At 47.5% G+C, this 20,519-nt stretch overlaps 1 protein-coding gene across 2 annotated transcripts in view; it reads right to left on the bottom strand.

The window, feature by feature from the left end:
- USP31 (ubiquitin specific peptidase 31) overlaps window positions 1-20,519 on the bottom strand; it is a 191,818-nt gene that overhangs the window by 7,989 nt on the left and 163,310 nt on the right. For both annotated transcript variants that reach the window (XM_082260266.1, XM_082260265.1), the window contains one exon: window positions 11,559-11,711. In XM_082260266.1, the coding sequence (XP_082116392.1) occupies window positions 11,559-11,711 (153 nt within the window). The remainder of the gene's footprint in view (window positions 1-11,558; window positions 11,712-20,519) is intronic.

A 20,519-nucleotide genomic window follows, 5' to 3' on the forward strand; every position in this document is an offset into this window, starting at 1 on the left:
TCGGCCCAAGACAGAATGTTGGCTACTTCCCGAGCCGCCCGGGCACTCCTGGTGCCCCCTTGGTGGTTGATGTAGGCCACCGCTGTGGCATTGTCCGTCTGCACCCAAACCGGACGGCCCTGAAGCCTGTCCGTCTAACGCAGAAGGCAGAGATTTATCGCTCGCAATTCCAGAATGTTGATCGGAAGAGAGGATTCCTCCTCCGACCAAGTTCCCTGGGCGGACAGAACGCCCAGAACACCACCCCAGCCCGACAGGCTGGCATCCGTGGTGATCACCGTACACGAGAAAGGGCGAAAAGACTTGCCCCCCCGACACCGCCGGGGACCGGAGCCACCACAGAAGATCCCTTCTGGTACGATGACTCAATGAGATCTGTAGATCCAGAGATTGCGGTCACCCGTCCCACTCGGCCAGAATCTCCGCCTGGAGACCCCGCGTGTGAAACTGGGCAAAAGGGATCGCCTCGAAGGCCGAGACCATCAATCCCAGACACCTCATACAGGTCCGGAGGGACGAGTACTGGTTGTCCCTGAGGGACTGAACTGCATCCTGAAGCATCCGGAGCTTGTCTTCCGGCAGGAAGACCTTCGCTTGAGCAGAGTCCAGGATCATCCCTAGGTAGGGCAGACGAGTCGATGGACACAGCGGCGACTTTGGAAAATTAATCGTCCAACCGAATTCCTGCAGAGTCTGCATCGTGGTGGACAGGTCGGTCATCAGGCCCTGATTAGTCGCAGACCGAATCAGGATATCGTCCAGATACCCCAGGACAGAAATGCCCTGGGCTCTCAATAAAGCCAGAACCGGCGCAAGCACCTTTGTGAAGACCCGTGGAGCCGAAGCAAGACCAAAGGGTAACGCCCCGAATTGGTAATGATCCTCCGCAATGGCGAATCGAAGGTACCTCTGGTGACCCTCGAAAATGGGGATGTGAAGGTACGCATCCTTCAAATCGATGGAGGCCATGAATTCCCCCGGAACCAGGGCAGCCACCACCGAGCGCAGGGATTCCATGTGGAACTTGCGAACCCGCACAAAGTGGTTCAAATCTGTCCCGATGAGGCACCGGAACCACCACTCCTTGGGCCCGCAGGTCCCGCACCGCCAGGTGCAGATCCTGCAAGCGCTCCGGAGTCAGCTGAAGGTTTGAGGGGAAAAATCTGCCCGCCGGCCGAGAGAGAAACTCGATCTTGTATCCAGATCGAACGATTTCCTGAACCCACCTGTCCCGAATGCGGTCCAGCCAGGGTTGAAGAAAACCGAGCAAACGTCCCCCCACCCCAGAACCGGGTGAGGGCGTCCCTTCAGGCCGCATTGTTATGGGCAGCAGACCCAGACTGGCCGGACTTCTGCTTAACCGTCCACGTCTTCTTCTGGGAGCCGTGGCCCTTGTAGGGCTTGCCCTTATAGTGCGACCGAAAGGCCCGAAAGGACCCCTGAGAGGGCCTAAACGAGGTATTCTTCTTACCACGAACAAACTTATTCTTGTGGGTTTGGGGCAAGAGAGTGCTCTTACCCCCAGAAATTCCCTTTATCAGAGTATCCAAAGATTCGCCAAAAAGGCGGGATCCAGCGTAGGGCAAATTAGCCAAAGTCTTGCGAGAAGATTGGTCAACAGACCAACATTTCAGCCATATCAGGCGACGGTTCAATACCGCCACACCTGAAAGACGCGCAGCCAAAAGGGACCAAGTCCAAGTCCGCATCACACAAATACATGACACCCTGGTGAATTTGATCCACCATAGCCAAAGTTGTCGGCGGGACAGAGTCAGCCACCAGGGTGCGCCTGAGCACCTGCGTTCAATCCGCAATAGCCTGGGCTGCCATAATCGAAGCAAAAATAGGCTTCAGCATAGAACCAGCAACCGTATAAGCATGACGGGCCAGAGACTCCAATCTCCTGTCCGTCGGGTCCCGGAACACCGGGGTATCCTCAGCGGGGATCGCAGTGCATTTATTCAAAATCGCCACTGCATGATCCACCTGAGGCGGCACACACCAACGCTCATCAGTGGTGGGTGTAAATGGATAACGCAGTTTGAACCTACTCGGCACAGCAAAAGGCTTCTTTAAATTGCGCCATTGCTCATCAACCGCGCGCTGAAATTCCGTAGAGCAAGGAAAAACCTGCGATGTCTTGTGTTTCCTTTGCGTCCCATAAGAGGACATCAAAGCAGGAGGACATGGTTCATCCTGCAAATGCAGCGTTTGCTTGATAGAAGCAACCAACTCATCCATGAGTGCAAGCTCTTCAGACGAGCCAGGGGGAGAATTATCAACCCCTTCCACCTCAGCCTCCCCCTCAGACCCCACAAGGTCTAGAGATGAGTGAGACCCTGAGAAGGGCACTCCAGCCACAGCAGCCCCATCGCCCTCTGAATCAGAGGAAATAGACACTCTGGGCCATTTAGTGGATCGATCAGCCACCAGCATCTGCACCTGAGCAGCCAAGTTTGCCACAATAGTAGCCAGATCAGCCCCTTGGCCCCCCACCAAGGTGGGAGGAAACTTGCAATCCTGAGAATCCATGCCCCAGTTATATTAGGAAAAAAGGAGTACTGCCCCTTTAAGATCGCGGCGAGCATAGCCCACCGCACCCACTGAATACACCGACCCCCACAGGGATAAGAACACTGGGTAAGGAATACAGGAAAATGGAAAGGTAAAAACCTGGAGAGAGCACACAGGCTGCTGCACCGATCGCTGTCCCAGAGCAAAAGGAAGTGATGCAATGACTGACCGCCCCTGTAAAGCCTATGTAAGGCTACACAAACATGGCCGCTCGGCTGAGGATTCCTTAGGCAAATAGAAAATGGCGCCGACATGTGGCCTGATCAATCGCCGCCAAAATGGCGGTGTTTGGCGCCAAAACGCCGCGCCTCACCACACAGTACCGGCCACCATAATTCTGCCGCAAAAAAATGGCAGCGATCGCCGCACAGCATGCCTAAACCCAGACTGCTTCATGCATTCACCCAGCAGAGCGGGAGAGCCCCCCCCTTGCAGCCCACACACAGGCAGCAATTCCACACAGGAATCTGACAGGGAGCTCAGCAGCCACACAGACATGCAGGGTCACACAGTCCCAGACTGACACCCAACAGACAGGTCCCCACATAGAGTTACACTTACCAGTCCGGATGGCGTGGGGAGCCTGCTTCAGCGACCAAACCGCTGCACAGAGGACAGGGAGTGTCGCAGCCATGACGCAGTGGAACTGCGGTGCGAAACCGCAATGGCGTCCAGTGAGGTAGCCACCTCACAGATAGCATCCCTGCAGCGAACAGGGATGGGTCGTTCAATGTGCCAGGGAAACCTGCGCTGAACGCTCGATGGCAGGCTGGGAAGCCCCTGGCCCTGAGCCCTGGGATCCAGGGTGGCGAGTCCAAAACCCAGCTCCGCACGATCATCTTCATCAGAAGAAGCTAACTAATGCTGAAAATTAACAGCTAAGTAAAAGAAAGAGAAAAAGACTCAAAATAAAATCAAAAAGAGAATAGAGGCTGAGACAGAGTCCCAGCACAGGAACAGCCAGCCTACTCCTAAGCTAGGCATTAGAAACTGAGTTGGGAATGCAGGAAGCAGGGAGGTATTGACTGAGGGGACCACCCCCTAGGGGTGGGATATGCTAAAAGCTTTGATATTAATAAATTTTGTTGCCTAGCTACTCCTGCGGAGCAAAGGTCAATAACCCCATTAGTGATGAATATGAAGTGGCGGCGACTGTTGGAGGACGTAAGAGAAATCTCCTTTTGCATGGTATGGAAATGAGTAAACAGAACCACCTTGAAAGTGGAGACCATCAGACCCAGCACTTGCATGCAAGTGCTGAGAGATGACCGGCGATTGGACAACAGGAGCCGAATCGCATGCTGCAACTTCAGAAATGTTATAAAAAAAAAAAAAATTTATAAAAAAGAACAAAATTGGCGCAGATTCCTGGTACAGATGGATAAATGATAAATATATGGGGGTGAGTGACAGAAAAAAATATCCAATCAAATGCGATGGTAAATGTCCTCACTAAGTAAAAGAAGTGATCCCTTGAGAAAGTCACGTATTTTAGTGACGCAACACGTCGGGAGGAGCCGGGTGACGTCACTTCCGGTTTACGGCCGTAACCGGAAGTATCGAAGAATACCGCATCGGCGGTGTATGATATTGTCTGCTTAACTGTAAGTGCTTGCTGCTATTTTATTAAATACATTTTTGGCATACTTCACCATGAGACCCTGTCTGTGATTGCCCCCCCATCTCTGTGAGGATTATCCTGTATGGGCTAATACCACCGGTAACATATCCTGATACATACCATTCACTCTGTTTGAACATCCCCCAAATTGATGCAAGAAGATAGAGGCTCCCTGCTAAGTGGAATCCATCCATCCATCCTATAAAGAGAGGCTGCCACCAGTTTGAGTGATTTACATCACAACACGCTCTTTTGAGTGTGCATGGAGGTGACCGGCCATTGCACATATTGGTTTATTTAGCTCACTGGAGTTACACGCCACTTTCGTCAGACAACACGTTTTCACTCACAGAAGTCACATGTTATATATTGATTTGTATTCACTTGTGCAAGTCACTATGCATTTGGAGTCATCACTATCCACATTGTTTCACCTCATGGACTAATTCCCCCTTTTTTTTAAATATTTTTTGGCTTCATTTATCCATGTGTCTTTTTATTATATTCACGTCAGCAGTTTGCTGATCATCACCACTTTCACTCTTGCACTTAGCCACTTTGGTATTATTATGTGCACGTTTATATAGTCATTCAGTTCATCATATCTGGATCTCATCTACGTTTTCACTTCACCAGTTATTGTATTCTTTTGCCATCTTATTAGAATATCATTGGATTCATTCTTGTGCATTTATCCACCTGTACCTTGTTTTTTAAATATATTTTTTTGTGCATTTATCCATCTGTACCTTGCACCGCCACTGCATCTTTATCACTATTTTCTTTTACTTATACTCAGTGAGGACATTTACCATTGCATTTGATTGAATATTTTTTCTGTCACTCACCCCCGTATATTTATCATTTGTCCATCTGTACCAGGAATCTGCGCCGATTTTGTTCTTTTTTATATTCTATTTTACGGTGGAGACACCGATTAGAATTGGCTGCTTTTCCATTTGTGGTACCGATCTCATCTACACATACTTTACATTCTTTATCACTTACCTTAGGTAGCGCATTGGTCCTTCCCTCCAACTTCAGAAATGTTGTTTCTGGAAGAAACACCCGAGCCAAGGCCGAAGCCAGGGTCAGGCCCAGTTAGTCCATTAGTTGGATGGAGTCCGAGCTGATTTTTATGGAAATTCAGCATCCAGCTGAACTCTCGTAGAGTTCGCACAGTGATGTAAAAATCATCCCGTAGGACACACGGAGACTCTGCTCGCAGAAAGAGATCGTTCAGCTACCCCAGTACCGCATTCGCCCTCAGCCTGAGCAAGGCTAACACTGGGGCCAACACATTTGTGAATACCCGAGGAGCTGAGGCGAGACCAAAGGGTAATGCCACGAACTGATAATGCTCCTCGCCTACGGCAAAGTGAAGAAAACACTTGATGCCCGACATATATTGGGATATGAAGGTAGGTGTCCTTGATATCGATAGAGGCCAGAAAATTCCCTTGATGAAGGGATGCCACTACCGTTCGAATGGACTCCACTCCACAGATTGGATGGATCTTGCCTTCCTACCTGGGAACAGTAAATATGTTTGAATAAAACACCTGAAAGCAGTCAGTCTCTGGAACTGGTACAATGACTCTTTGTAAGAGCGAATTCTGAACCGCCCCGGGAAGGCCCTGTAGCCGATCCCGGGACAGGTTGGAAGGAAAGAACCCTGCTGGGGGCAAGGACCGAAAGTCGATCTTGTAACCGGACGGGATCAACTCGCAGATCCCTTTTGTCTTGAACAAAAGAGGTCCACCGAGCCGGAAAGAAGCAAAGACGTCTTCCCACCCCATGTACGGGTGAGGGCGCACCATCAGGCAGAGATGGGTTTGTCTGCAGGGCCAGCAGAGCCGGCTTTAGACTTACCAACCGAGGGTCGCTTGGAACCTCCCGAGAAGGTACGGGAGGATTTTCAGTGCCTTGCAAAAGTTTTCACCCCCTTGACTTTTTACCTATTTTGTTACATTGCAGCCTTAAGTTCAATGTTTTGTTAATCTGAATTTTATGTGATGGATCAGAACACAATAGTCTAAGTTGGTGAAGTGAAATGAGAAAAATATATACATAAAACTATTTTTTAGAAATAGAAAACAGAAAATTAGCATGTGCGTATGTATTCACCCCCTTTGTTATGAAGCCCATAAAAAGCTCTGGTGCAACCAATTACCTTCAGAAGTCATACAATTAGTGAAATGATGTCCACCTATGTGCAGGGCCGGTGCTTCCACTAGGCAAACTAGGCGGCCGCCTAGGACGCACTGCCACCTAGGGCGCAGCCATGGCCAGTGCCACATTGCTCTCCTATTACCTCCTCATACCCTGTGGATGTCACCTCTAGAGAGGGCGGCACTTTGTATATGAAGGGGTGTGTACGGTTAAAGGGGAGCAGTGTGTATAGGAAGGGGGGTGTAGGGTTAAAAAGGGGTAGTGTGTGCAGGAAGGGGGTGTAGCATTAAAGAAGGGCAGTGTTTACAAGAAGGGGTGTGTAGCATTAAAGGAAGGTAGTGTGTATATGAAGGGGTGCAGTGTGTATATGAAGGGGGGTGTAGGGTTAAAGCGGGGCAGTGTGTATATGAAGGAGGGTGTAGGGTTAAAGGGGGGCAGTGTGTGTATGAAGGGGGGTGTAGGGTTAAAGGGTGCGTAGGGTTGAAGGAGGGCAGTGTGTATATGAAGGGGGTGTAAAGTTAAAAGGGGGGCAGTGTGTGCAGGAAGGGGGTGTAGCATTAAAGAAGGGCAGTGTGTACAAGAAGGGGTGTGTAGCATTAAGGAAGGTAGTGTGTATATGAAGGGGTATGTAGGGTTGAAGGGGGGCAGTGTGTATATAAAGGGGGGTGTAGGGTTAAAGGGGGGCAGTGTGTATATGAAGGGGGGGGTGTGGGTTAAAGGGGGGCAGTGTGTGCAGGAAGGGGGTGTAGCATTAAAGAAGGGCCGTGTGTGCAGGAAGGGGGGGAGGGCAGTGAAATGATGTCCACCTATGTGCAGGGCCGGTGCTTCCACTAGGCAAACTAGGCGGCCGCCTAGGACGCACTGCCACCTAGGGCGCAGCCATGGCCAGTGCCACATTGCTCTCCTATTACCTCCTCATACCCTGTGGATGTCACCTCTAGAGAGGGCGGCACTTTGTATATGAAGGGGTGTGTACGGTTAAAGGGGGGCAGTGTGTATAGGAAGGGGGGTGTAGGGTTAAAAAGGGGTATTGTGTGCAGGAAGGGGGTGTAGCATTAAAGAAGGGCAGTGTTTACAAGAAGGGGTGTGTAGCGTTAAAGGAAGGTAGTGTGTATATGAAGGGGTATGTAGGGTTGAAGGGGGGCAGTGTGTATATAAAGGGGGGTGTAGGGTTAAAGGGGGGCAGTGTGTATATGAAGGGGGGGGTGTGGGTTAAAGGGGGGCAGTGTGTGCAGGAAGGGGGTGTAGCATTAAAGAAGGGCCGTGTGTGCAGGAAGGGGGGGAGGGCAGTGAAATGATGTCCACCTATGTGCAGGGCCGGTGCTTCCACTAGGCAAACTAGGCGGCCGCCTAGGACGCACTGCCACCTAGGGCGCAGCCATGGCCAGTGCCACATTGCTCTCCTATTACCTCCTCATACCCTGTGGATGTCACCTCTAGAGAGGGCGGCACTTTGTATATGTGTGAAGAGGGTTAAAGGGGGGCAGTGTGTATATGAAGGGGGTGTAGGGTTAAAGGGGGCAGTGTGTAAATGAAGGGGGTGTAGGGTTAAAGGGGGCAGTGTGTAAATGAAGGGGGTGTAGGGTTAAAGAGGGGCAGTATGTGCAGGAAGGGGTGTGTAGCATTAAAGAAGGGCAGTGTGTGCAGGAAGGGGGGGAGGGGAAGTTTGTACAAGACGACGTGTGTAGCATTAAAGGAAGGTAGTGTGTATAGGGTGTGAAGGGGGTGTAGGGTTAAAGGGGGGTAGTGTGTATATGAAGGGAGGCGTAGGGTTAAAGGGGGGCAGTGTGTGCAGCAAGGGGGTAGTGTATACAGGAAGGGGAGTCTAGGGTTAAAAGGGGGGGTCATTATGTACAGGAAGGGGGTAATGTGTACAGTTTTTTTTTAGGGGGGTGCCAGTATCTGGTCTTGCCTAGGGTGCAATATAATCTAGCACCGGCCCTGCCTATGTGCAATCTAAGTGTCACATGATCGGTCATTACATAATCGGTCATTACATATACACACACCTTTGTTGAAAGGATCCAGAGGCACCACTAACCTAACCAAACACTGCCATGAAGACAAAGGAACTCTCCAAACAAGCAAGGGACAATGTTGTTGAGAAGTACAAGTCAGGGTTAGGTTTTAAAAAAATATCCAAATCATTGATGATCCCCAGGAGCACCATGAAATCTTTCATAACCAAATGGAAAGAACATGGCACAACAGCAAACCTGCCAAGAGACGGCCGCCCACCAAAACTCACGGACCAAGAAAGGAGGGCATTAATCAGAGAGGCAGCACAGAGACCTCAGGGTACCCTGGAGGAGCTTCAGAGTTCCACAGCAGAGACTGGAGTACATAGGACGACAATAAGCCATACGCTCCATAGAGTTGGGCTTTATGGCAGAGTGGCCAGAACAAAGCCATTACTTTCAGCAAGAAACAAAATGGCACGTTTTGAGTTTGCGAAAAGGCATGTGGGAGACTCCCAAAATGTATGGAGGAAGGTGCTCTGGTCTGATGAGACTAAATTGAACTTTTCGACCATCAAAGAAAACGCTATGTCTGGCGCAAACCCAACACATCACATCACCCAAAGAACATAATCCCCACAGTAAAACATGGTGGTGGTAGCATCATGCTGTGGGGATGGTGCTAAATACAGGGATATTCTTGAGCAAAACCTGTACCACTCTGTGCGTGATTTGAGACTAGGACAGAGGTTCACCTTTAAGCAGGACAATTACCCCAAACACACTGCTAAAGCAACACTTGAGTGGTTTAAAGGGAAACATGTAAATGTGTTGGAATGGCCTAGTCAAAGCCCAGACCTCAATCCAATAAAAAAATCTGTGGTCAGACTTAAAGATTGCTGTTCACAAGTGCAAACCATCCAACTTGAAGGAGCTGGAGCAGTTTTGCAAGGAGGAATGGGCAAAAATCCCAGTGGTAAGATGTGGCAAGCTCATAGAGACTTATCCAAAGCGACTTGGAGCTGTGATTGCTGCAAAAGGTGGCTCTACAAAGTATTGACTTTAGGGGGGTGAATAGTTATGCACATTGACTTTTTCTGTTATTTTGTCCTATTTGCTTCACAATAATAAAAAAAAAAAACATTTTCAAAGTTGTGGGCATATTCTGTAAATTGAATGATGCAAATCCTCAAACAATCCATGTTAAATCCAGGTTGCGAGGCAACAAAACACGAAAAATGCAGGGGGTGAATACTTTTGCAAGGCACTGTAGAACCCTTGTCCTGCGACCCTGCGGGACGAAAGGGCCACTTGTGGGCCAAGAAGACAGGACCACGTTTGCGGCGAGGCTTTCTGCTTTTAGAAACCTGTGGAAGCAGGATGCTCTTACCTCCCGTGAGACCTTTAATGATCTCCTCCATAGAAGCTCCTAACAGTATCTGGTGAGTTGCCATCCTCATTTAATATCACAGAGGTGGATGAGTGAAATCTTTATGGTGATCCTGGCTGCACAGTGGCGATTCCTGCTTGGTGTATCGGGTTCTCAAGTGATTTCATACCTTAAAGACTTTGTTTGGAAATTCTACTCTATATTATGGACTGAGTTATAAGGATGAGTTAAACATCTTTTTTCACCTACATTATTGATGTCTGCGCTACTAATACTTTTCTTTAAATTCCATTTGGGATTCTGAGTGGTGTATTTTTTATTCTAGTGTTTAATACTCAAGTAGCTGCGACTGGTCTTCAATTAGACCTATTGATTACTAAGTACTTTGCGCGCAGGGGATTTATTGCTTTTATTCTGAGGTTCAAGTAATAATTTTATTTTGTGTTAGGACCACCACTATGGCCGCCAGAGGGGGCTGAGACCCAGAGGGTCCCGCAGCTTCTGAGAGTGAGTCTGGTGGTGACACGTGCTCTAGGGGCTCCACGATAACCTGGGGACCGCCGGCAAGCTCTGTACAAGAAAAGACTGTAAAACTGCTGAAAACCCCACACCACTGCACCGATGGCACCACAGGTCCCAGCGCACCAAGCAGCGCTGCTATAACAGAAAGAGGGAGATACATACAGCCCCTGGAACTCACCACCACCGATTTTAGGAGGGTTAGAGAGCATCAAACTGCCTGCTGCATGCCGATCAGATAGAAAGAGGAAACGGATGTACTGCCACTAGAGGCCTTCAGGTACTGAAGTCCAGCAAGGGGGGCCTAGACAGAGACCCTTGCTGGGTGCCATTAATGTAGGCCCTGAAATTTCCCAGAGGAGAGGGGGGACACTACTCACCACACCTTTGGAACTGGGCGGGCACCACTCCGGGCAGATCACCTCCCCATCTTGGAATGGGGGGTGCTGCGGGTCAGAGGTACACTACAACTCAGGCCGCGATGTGGTCGCATGCATCCTTGCGATGTGTTTCACTCGCTGGCAAGCCCCTGTTCAGTGGGGCTATGTCGCAGCCAAACTAGCGCGGAGCTACGGTCTGCACGCGCTCGCTGGCCAGACTGGGGAGACCGTAAGGATCCAAAATATCCAGTGCGTCACCCAGTCCGGCAGTTGATTGTGGTCCTCACAGGAATAGACTTGATTGTAGAAAGAAAACAACAAAAGGGAAAAAAGTTCCATTTTAAAAAGGAAACAAAATACTAGGACCCGAGATTCCAGCAAGGAACTAGGTCCTTACTTCTGACTAGGCAGACAAAATAAACTTAAGTCCTATAGCAGGAACTGGGAGTATACCCCCTAGGACTGCCCTATAGGCGAACTAAATTTTTTTTTCCACCTACTGTCCTACTACTGTAGGGGGCAGCATAACACAATGGTCAAAGATGATATGGAGCTGTGTTCGCCAATGAACGAGAGAGGAAAAAAAAAGGATTTCCTTTAGTTACATTTTGAAATCTGCTTTAAAATAGAGATTTCAGTTTCATGTAAATGGTGATATGACATTTCTCTAGAAGACCTGCCATGATGCAAGTCAGTAACTATAGTCCACCCATCTGCCATAGTCATCACAAGCAGCGATCGTGTTTTATTTGTGTATTCGATTTTGCAAGAAGTGCTTGGACTTTGCCTGTCCCTTTGTGAGATGCTAATTAGCTTTGGTCAGACATGGGACATCTTGCTGGTGTACTCCCAGAGAAGGCTAGATCACCAGTGTCCTTCTATGACAGAAGTTAAAGTCTTAAGTGGACTAACCCCCTAATATACAAGGTTATTTGCCTCACCATCATCTTCGCTTCTCTCCCCTGTCAACTCCACAGACTCTGCCAGCGATGCCAGAGAGGTGCGTCTAGAAGATGCCGCAGAAGCAATACTGGGTTGTCTACTCCCTGGGAGCCTGGAAACCCAGTGATCACAAAGTGATGAGCTTGTGGAACCTGTAGAGCATAAAAAGGCACACACAATCAGCAATAAAATGCAACTAAAGACTCAAAAAGTCAATGCAAAATTTCATTATAATAAAATCATTGAGCATCATTCAAAATGAAAGTTTAACTACAACATAAATAAAAGATCTGGTGATCCTGCCAATGACTTCTTTCTTCCTCCAGAAGATTCAACACCACTACAGCATTGTCATTCTCAGCAGCCAAAACAGAGCTGTATAATAACACACACATCAGAGCTGGCTATGTAATTCATATGAAGGTGACAGGTAAGACAAAATTACTCCTGTTTTAATCATACAGAACAGGACACAGGCAGCATATTCATATAACAAAAATACACCCTTGCGCAAAAACTTCTGGGCCGGGCTGTCCGCATGCGTTTCAAACATACTGAGGATTTCTTTGGTGCCCCTTTTCAGGAATACCAGTGCCCCGCATCAGCCTATCCACATACTGTAACACACTGAGCCCTAGTGGACCTGCAATATGGAAAGGGTATGTGGATACTGGTTTTTAAACATTTAAACAGACTGCAATGCTGCCACTTATACATACTATGCAGTAGAATCATCAGCACTATTGTGAATTGCTGGTGATTTTGCTAATTAATTGTATTTAACCACTCTACGACCGCTCACAGTAATACTACTGCGGCAGAGTGGTTCGTTATCGTCCAGTCACGTAGTATTAACGTGACTGGACACTCCCCCTTCTGGGCGGCGCTTGCGCGCCGCCGAAGGCTCGCTCCCGCTGTTTTCATTCACAGCGGGAGTCGGGCCAGGGGAGGAGCAGCGGCGATCGCCGCTGCTCTTACCCGATCGTCGGGGATCGAGTCTGGAGATCCGCCCGCTGTGTGTAAACACAGCGGGCGGATCTCCATAGTGACAGGGAGTGACAGATCGGACTGTTCAGCATAGCTGGACATCCGATCTGTCCATGACTCACACAGTCCCCTCCCCCCACACACGTCAGTAAGCACCAGGCATACATTAACCCCTCCCTCTCCAATAAAATTAACCCCTTCCCTGCCAGTGTCATTTTTACAGTAACAGTGCATATTTATAGCACTGATTACTGCAGTAATGTCACTGGTACCCCCAAAAGTGTCAAAAATGTCAGTCAGGGGTCCGGTCTGTCCGCCGCAATGTCGCAGTCCCGCAAAAAAAAAAAATCGCAGATCGCCGCCATTACGCGTTAAAAAAAAACCACCAAAAATGACAGAAATCTTTCCCTTTGTTAGTAAACGCAATAACTTTTGCGCAAACCAATCAAAATACGCTTATTGCGATTTTTTTTACCAAACATATGTAGCATAAAACAAATTGGCCAAAAATTTTTAAAAAAATTGGTTTTTACATCTTTTTTGGGGGGAATTTCATATAAAAAAATGTTAAAAATATTGTTATTTTTTACAAATAAACGCTCTTTTTTTGTTTATAGCGCAAAAAGTAAAAATCGCACAGGTGATCAAATACCACCAAAAGAAAGCTCTGTTTGTGGGAAAAAAAGGACGTACATTTCGTTTGGGTACGGCGTCGCACGACCGCGCAATTGTCAGTTGAAGTCGCACAGCGCCGAATCGCAATAAGTGGCCTGGACGGAAGACAGCAAAATCCTCCGGTGGTAAAGTGGTTAATCTGAACATTATCTTTTGTTGCTTTTTTTTTTATCCATCTTAGGGCCTTTTTGGATCTTGTAGATGGGTTTTTCCACTCCCTCACCCCCTGACTGGTCTCCTCTGACCCGGAGGTTGGTGCTAGGGGTTCTCATGATGTGTGTAGTAAATTAAATGTTTAGCTAAAGGAACTTGTATAGGTTTGGCTCAGAGGAAAAAGGTGTATCCTTCAAAAAGCTTTAGCTAGTAAGGACTCTGCTGAGGTCCCCCATGACTTTGGCTTCAATGGTGTTATGGACTACGGGTCTACAAATGAGTAGCTTGATGGGCGATTTTAATTCACTTGTTTTTAAGTATAATTTTAAATGATTGCTTTTCAAAAAATGTGGGATAATGCACTAGGCTGGTGCACCCTCTTTTATTCTTGTTTTGTAGCATATTCATATATGGGTTGTCCCCAAGCAATGAATATGAAGGAGGGTGGGCAACAACTAGGCACAAAACTGCCAACGGGCCCAAACAACAAGAGACAAAAACTCAGCTCAGATTGAGCTGCAAGAACCTTGAAGCCAAAAGCAGTAATCCACAGAAGACTAGACGTCCACAGGGTAAAACTTTTCGAAAGTATGAACAAAGACCAGGTGGTAGGCTAACACAGTTGGGCTACAGAGGCTTGGTGCCAAAAGCCCAGGAAACTCCTACAGTTCTAGTGGGGTGATTGTGCACGAGCGCAGGGGTGGTTTTTGCTTAAGAGCATAAGCTCTTGCAATCAGGTTCCTAATCCACTGTGCAACAGTGGATTTTAAAGCAGGGTGTCCCTCGTGAGGTCCCAAGGATAGCACAAACAGGCAAACCATTTTTCTGATGGGAGCAGTAGCTTTTACCATACTTTAATGGCTCTGATGACATCCAGGCAATGGTAGAGAGAATTCCTTTGGGTGCTTAGGAACAAAGGACAAGGATGGCAGAACTGAAAAGGAATGCTGAAACCACCTTTGCAAGAAATTATGGTCTTGGGCATAAGATAACCGTGTCTTTGTAAAAAAATGAGGACATTCACTTCATAGGAAAGGGTCACAAGTTCAGAAACATGTCTAACAGACGTGATGGCTACCAAAGTACACTTTGATGGCAACAATCTCTAGGGAAATATACCTGATGGGTTTAAACGGTGGTTTCTGCAAGTCAGAGAGAACCAAATTAGGGTCCCAGGGAAGCACAGAGTGCTGCAAGGTGGGCCAGATACAAGAAACCTTTTTGATAAAGGCTTTTATACAGGCCTGAACAATGCAGACAACAACCAAGTTCTGGTTAAGACTGGTTTGCACAAAGGACAGAATGTGGACCACAGGGTAATTAATCTCCAGGGCTGAATAGCCTACATTCCCACCAGGTAAAATAAGATCTCCAGGAGCGAAAATAGATCTTCCTGGAAGTGCCTTTTCTTACTTTCAGCAAGGTAGAAAACAGATCCCGAAATTCCTCTAGCAAGGTAGAAAACAGATCCCGAAATTCCTCTATCCTTTAAGACCTGGGTTTCAACAATCATGCCGTTAAAGCAAAGGACTGTAAAGCAGGATGGAATAGAGGAATTTGAGACAGCAGATCTGGCCTGTTGGGAAGGGAAGATATAGATCAGCCTAAACTGAGACCAGGGGGTCCTGGTTTCAGCAACAAACAGCAGTGGCTTGTTTTAAATACGGTTGTAAGTGTGTTGCTTCTCAGCCTAACAGACTTGTGCATGCGGTAAGAGCTTTGCAGTTGTAGGGAAGAAGGACTTCCTCAGTGCTAGAACTGGGATGATCCACCAAAAAAAGGAAGTTCTCGCTTGGCTGGATAGGAGCATGAGTAAGTTTAGGGAAAGTCTGCTTTTCCATGCCAACACAATGTTTTATAATCTATCTGCTCATAAACTGGAAATGCTTTTCAGCATTCTGCAGTTCTCTTTTACCCATAGGGGCATACTGAGACAGAGGAGAGTTGCACAATGCCAATGCGGACAGAGGCAATGAGCTTTTCAACATTAGTAAGCATGTTGCGTGAAGCTCTCTTCAATATAGAAACACTGGGGGAGAGAAATAAATTAAATATTTCTAATCTCCATTTTAGAAAAACCAGGTACCTCAATAACTATTAATAAAACATACATGGTCTACTTTCTATCCACAGAGCATGACTTGAATACCTGGAGGCAGCTACTGCAGTCAAAGTTAAAGCAATTTGGACCAAACGTTCTATGCCGATTTTGGGCTTTTTTTCCCAGGTCGGGAGGGTGTCGATTTTAGTGTTTTGAAGATGTGCTGTGGTTAATAAACAGTGAATATTCAAATTTTGAGTGTCAAATATAAAACACATTCAAATGAAAAAATAAATAAATAAAAGCAATAGAACCTTATGTTTCTATAAAGAAACAGTAAAAATAATTAACAAAACCTTAGCCATCTGGAAAAAAAACGGAACTTGCTTTCACCCTTCCTACAATACTAGATGGGATCTACATAATCTGAAACAAAGGTTACTAGTTAGGGATGCACCGAAATGAAATTCTTGGCCGAAGCCGAAGCCGAATAATAATAAAATGTTTGGCCGAAGGCCGAAGGCCGAATACCGAACGCGGTGTTTTGCATTTTTTCCATTTATTTTGCCAATTTTTTGTCCTCTCTCTTGTCCTCTCGTGTCTCTCTCTCACTCTCTTGTCCTCTCTCTTGTCCTCTCATGTCTCTCTCTCTCTCTCGTCCTCTGATGTCTCTCTCTCTCCCTAAATGTTACTGTAGGGAATGGGATTCAGTGCACACTGCAGCCTTGTACCATAGGGTTAATGTTAGTGACACTGTAGGGATTGGGAAGGATGCTGGGAATGGAAATCAGGAAGCATGCAGGCAGCCTTGTAAATTTTAATTGCAGATACAGGGCACTGGGCAGGTCAGGGTTAATATGGTAACATCAATTACTCAGTGACAGTCAGTCAGTGTCAGTGTGGACTCGATCAGATTATACAGTGACAGACAGTCTCTCATAGTGGTGGTAGTAGGAGCCTGGAAAGGAGCACAGCCGCATACATACATTACTCACTCGTGCACTGCAGCCCGCCCCACACATTCAGTGAGTCTTACTCTCCTCCCTAGTTTTTTCAATGGCACATTCAGGAAGCCAATCACGCCGTGAGTAGCGGCACAGCGGAACCAATCAGGTGTGCAGGCACGCGTGATTGGTTCGCTGTGCAGCTAATCACGGCGTGATTGGCTTCCTGAATGTGCCATTGAAAAAACTAGGGAGGAGAGTAAGACTCACTGAATGTGTGGGGCGGGCTGCAGTGCACGAGTGAGTAATGTATGTATGCTTACCGCTGAAGTGTCCCGGCTTCCCCTGCCTAACACGGAAGTCTGAGTCCTCCTGTCCTCCTCCGAGTCCCTTCCCCCTGTAAATATCGTGACCTCGGCGATATGAATATCGCCTACGGCCACAGAACGATAGTCAATATCATAACGACTATCGTTCAGCCCTATTATTCGGCACAAAATTATTCGGCCTTTTGACTTATTCGGCCGAACACCGAAAGTGCTATTTTTTCTATTTTCGGCCGAATAATGTTCGGCCGCCGATTATTCGGTGCATCCCTATTACTAGTACATATGATTACAGCAGTCCAATGACAAGCTATTGATATTCTTTTGGGTATGAAGAAATTCCATCTAATCTAGGTCCCATGGGAATACTCCTCATTGGCATGCCAAAGCATCATATACGGCATACATCTATGATCACTTCTGCAATGTAAAAAGTTTTGATTATAAATTCCTACCCATTCCCATGCTACCACCTGCTATAATATGGATCAGAATTTTCATTATTTGAGGAAAACAGTGAAATTCAGACCTTAAAAAAGCTCCATCTCATAACTTGAACAGTTCTCATGTTTTAGCAGTACTGAAATCACAACCACACACCACATTTCTGCTCTAGCACTTTAGTCAAAGTGCCCTAAGAAAATGCAAGGACACGAGACAAAAATCTTTACAACCACTTTAAAGGATAAGTTCACCCTTCAGAGAAAAAATAATAAATGAACATTTCTTTGCTAGTAAACAAAAAAAACAAAAATGGGATTTTTGACTTACCGTAAAATCAATTTCTCTGATGTTCATTGACGGACACAGCTCATGATTCTTCTTAACTAACCATTGGGTTATACTGCCCCCTAAAGGAGGGGGGACACTAGGCAGGAAAAACTTTGACTATGCCTATGGGCAGTCCCAGGGGGTCCCACTCTCAGGTATAGGTACTCAGTTTTGTTACAAGCAGTGTCAGAAGAAAGCCAACTCCACAGAGGGGTGGGTGCTGTGTCCATCAATGAACATCAGAGAAATGGATTTTACAGTAAGTCAAAAATCCCATTTTCTCTTTCGTTCACTGATGGACACAGCTCCTGATTCCTTACCATTGGGACGTCCCAAAGCAGTAAGGGGCAGGAAAAACATCAGAAAAAAATTCCCAAGGCTAACCATAGCCAATCAGGTAACAGAGCTCTACCATAAACAACTGGAGCTCACCTGAAAAACAATACACCCTCAAATAGGACCAGGTCCTCTAAACAGCAGCCTGCAAAACCTTGCGGCCAAAAGAAGCATCCGCAGATGCAAACACATCCACTTAATAAAAACGTTTGTAAAAGTGTGCACTGACGACCAGGTGGCCACCTTGCAAACCTGCGCCACTGACGCATGACGACGGAAAGCCCAGGAGGCATTAGGCGCCCTAATCGAGTGTGCCTTGACAGGGAAAGGAGGAACCTGACCCTTGATGGAATAGGCCTGAACCACCGTCTGTCTAATCCATCTGGAAATGGTCACAGAGGAAGCAGACCACCCTTTGTGAGGTCCATCCGTGAGCACAATAGAGAGTCTGACTTCCTAACACCCTAATTGCCCAGACCACATCCAAGGCATGCAAGGCAAATTCCTTCGGATGTTTAGGCCTGGGACATAGGGAAGGCAACACAATGTCTTCGGTCAAATGAAATTCAGAGACCACCTTAGGAAGGAATGACAGACAGGGGCCAAGCACCACCTTATCCTTGTGAATCACCATAGGGTGAATGACAACGCCGCCATTTCCGACACCAAAAAAGGCCACCTTCTGGGACACCGAAAGCAGGAAAAGCTCCTGAATATTTTCAAAGGGAGGCTTCTGTAAAGCTGAAAGCACCAAATTAAAATCCAGGACGGCAACGGAGCCCAAACTGAAGGAACCAAGTGACAGACACCCTGAAGAAAGGTACGTACCAGGGAGTGTGTGGCCAAAGGTCGTTGGAAAAAAAACGCCAAAGCCGATACCTGGCCCTTGGTGGTACTCAAGGCCAATTGCTGTTCAACCCTCCGTTGAAGGAAGGTGAACATCCGATCCACAGAGAAGGAGCGAGAATGAACCCCAAAAGACTCACACCACGCAATGTACGTCTTCCACGTACAACGGTAGCTATTCCTAGAAGTAGATTTCCTAGCTTTCAACAGTATAGGAATCACCGACTCAAGACAGACCTCTATACTTCAGCACCTGGCTTTTAACAGCCAAGCCGTCAAGGCCAGCGACTGTAAACCAGGATGGAATTGGTTCCTGGGACAGCAGATCCTCCCTCAGAGGAAGTCCCCAAGGAGCATTGGCAACCAGCCATACCGGATCATTGTACCAAGACCAGCAAGGCCAGTCTGGAGCCACCAGAATAGCCAGAATCTGCCTTGATCCTGCACAGGAGACGTGGCAGAAGTTCAAGAGGACTGGAACGAATCAGCAGCCTACCTTAGAATGCCTTACCAAGCCGCCAGGATACTTCTTGTGCCCCCTTGGTGATTGACATAGACCAATGCTGTAGCCTTGTCTGAATGAATTTGTACCGGACACCACTGAAGACGAATTGTCCAATAAGCCAGACAAGTCTGATCGCTCGGAGTTCCAGTACATTATTCGGCAGTCAGTCTGGACTCTGCCAGAGTCCAGACCCCCTGAGCACGTCTGTGCTGAGGACGTCTCCCCACTGGGACAGGCTGTCATCCGTGGTGACAACCGTCCAGTATAGGGGAGGTGGTTTTTCCCTGTCAAGGCGCTTAAGAACGAAGCCACCTCTAGAGACCGTGGATCCTTGTCACATTTCACCAGAATCTTTTTTGCAGAGATCTTGTGTGGAACTGTGCAAACAGACGACTGCCTTGAAGGTGGACATCATCAGGCCCAGCACCCGCTTGCAAGCCCGGAGGGATGACCGTCTGCTAAACAACAGAAGCGGAATTGTCTCCTGCAATGTCTGGAGTCCTTCCAGAGGTAGAAACACTCTAGCTGAGGCAGAGTCCAGAGTCAGACCCAGATAGTCCAGTTTTGTGGACAGAACCAAAGCAGACTTCTGAAGGTTCAGAATAAAACCGAACTCCCACAGAGTTCGCGGAGTAATCTCCAGATGTTCATCCGAGCAGTCGGAGACTCCGCTCGCAGAAGATCGCCCAGGTACCCCAGTTCCGCGATCCCCCACTGACTCAAACACTGCCAGCACCGGGGCCAAGACTTTTGTGAAGACCCGAGGAGTGGAGATGAGACCAAAGGTCAACGCCACACACTGATACTGCTCCTCGCCCACGGCAAAATGGAGGAAGCGCTGGTGACCAGCACATATTAGAATGTGCGGGTAGGCGTTCTTGGTGTAGACAGAAGTGAAAAGAAAACCCCCTTAATGTAGGGACGCCACTACTGTGTGAATAGACTTCATGCGGAACTTCTGTACCTGCACAAAGCAGTTTAGCGCCATGAGGTCCAGAATTGGATGTACCTTGCCTTCCTTCCTGGGAACTGAAAAGAGGTTTGAGTAAAAACTACTGAAAAAATTTTGAAGTCAGGACTGGAACAATCTCACCTTAAAGTAACATGTCTTGCACTGCCCCATAGAGATCCTGTAAGCGATCTGGGGACAAGTACAAGTTGGAGAAGAACCTTTTCAGAGGATAAGACCGAACTTAATCTTGTAGCCTGGCCGAATAACTTCGTGGACCCACTCGTCGTGTACCATGGAGGTCCATGTATCTGGAAACCAGCGAAGACGTCCCCCCACCCCAAATACGGGTAAGGGCACCCCTTTATGCCGAGACAGCCTTATCTACTGGTCTGGAGGAACCTGCTCGTGGCTTGCCAGACAAGGT

This window comes from Pelophylax lessonae (assembly GCF_965119305.1).
Source record: "Pelophylax lessonae genome assembly, chromosome: 6".
NCBI lineage: Eukaryota > Metazoa > Chordata > Amphibia > Anura > Ranidae > Pelophylax > Pelophylax lessonae.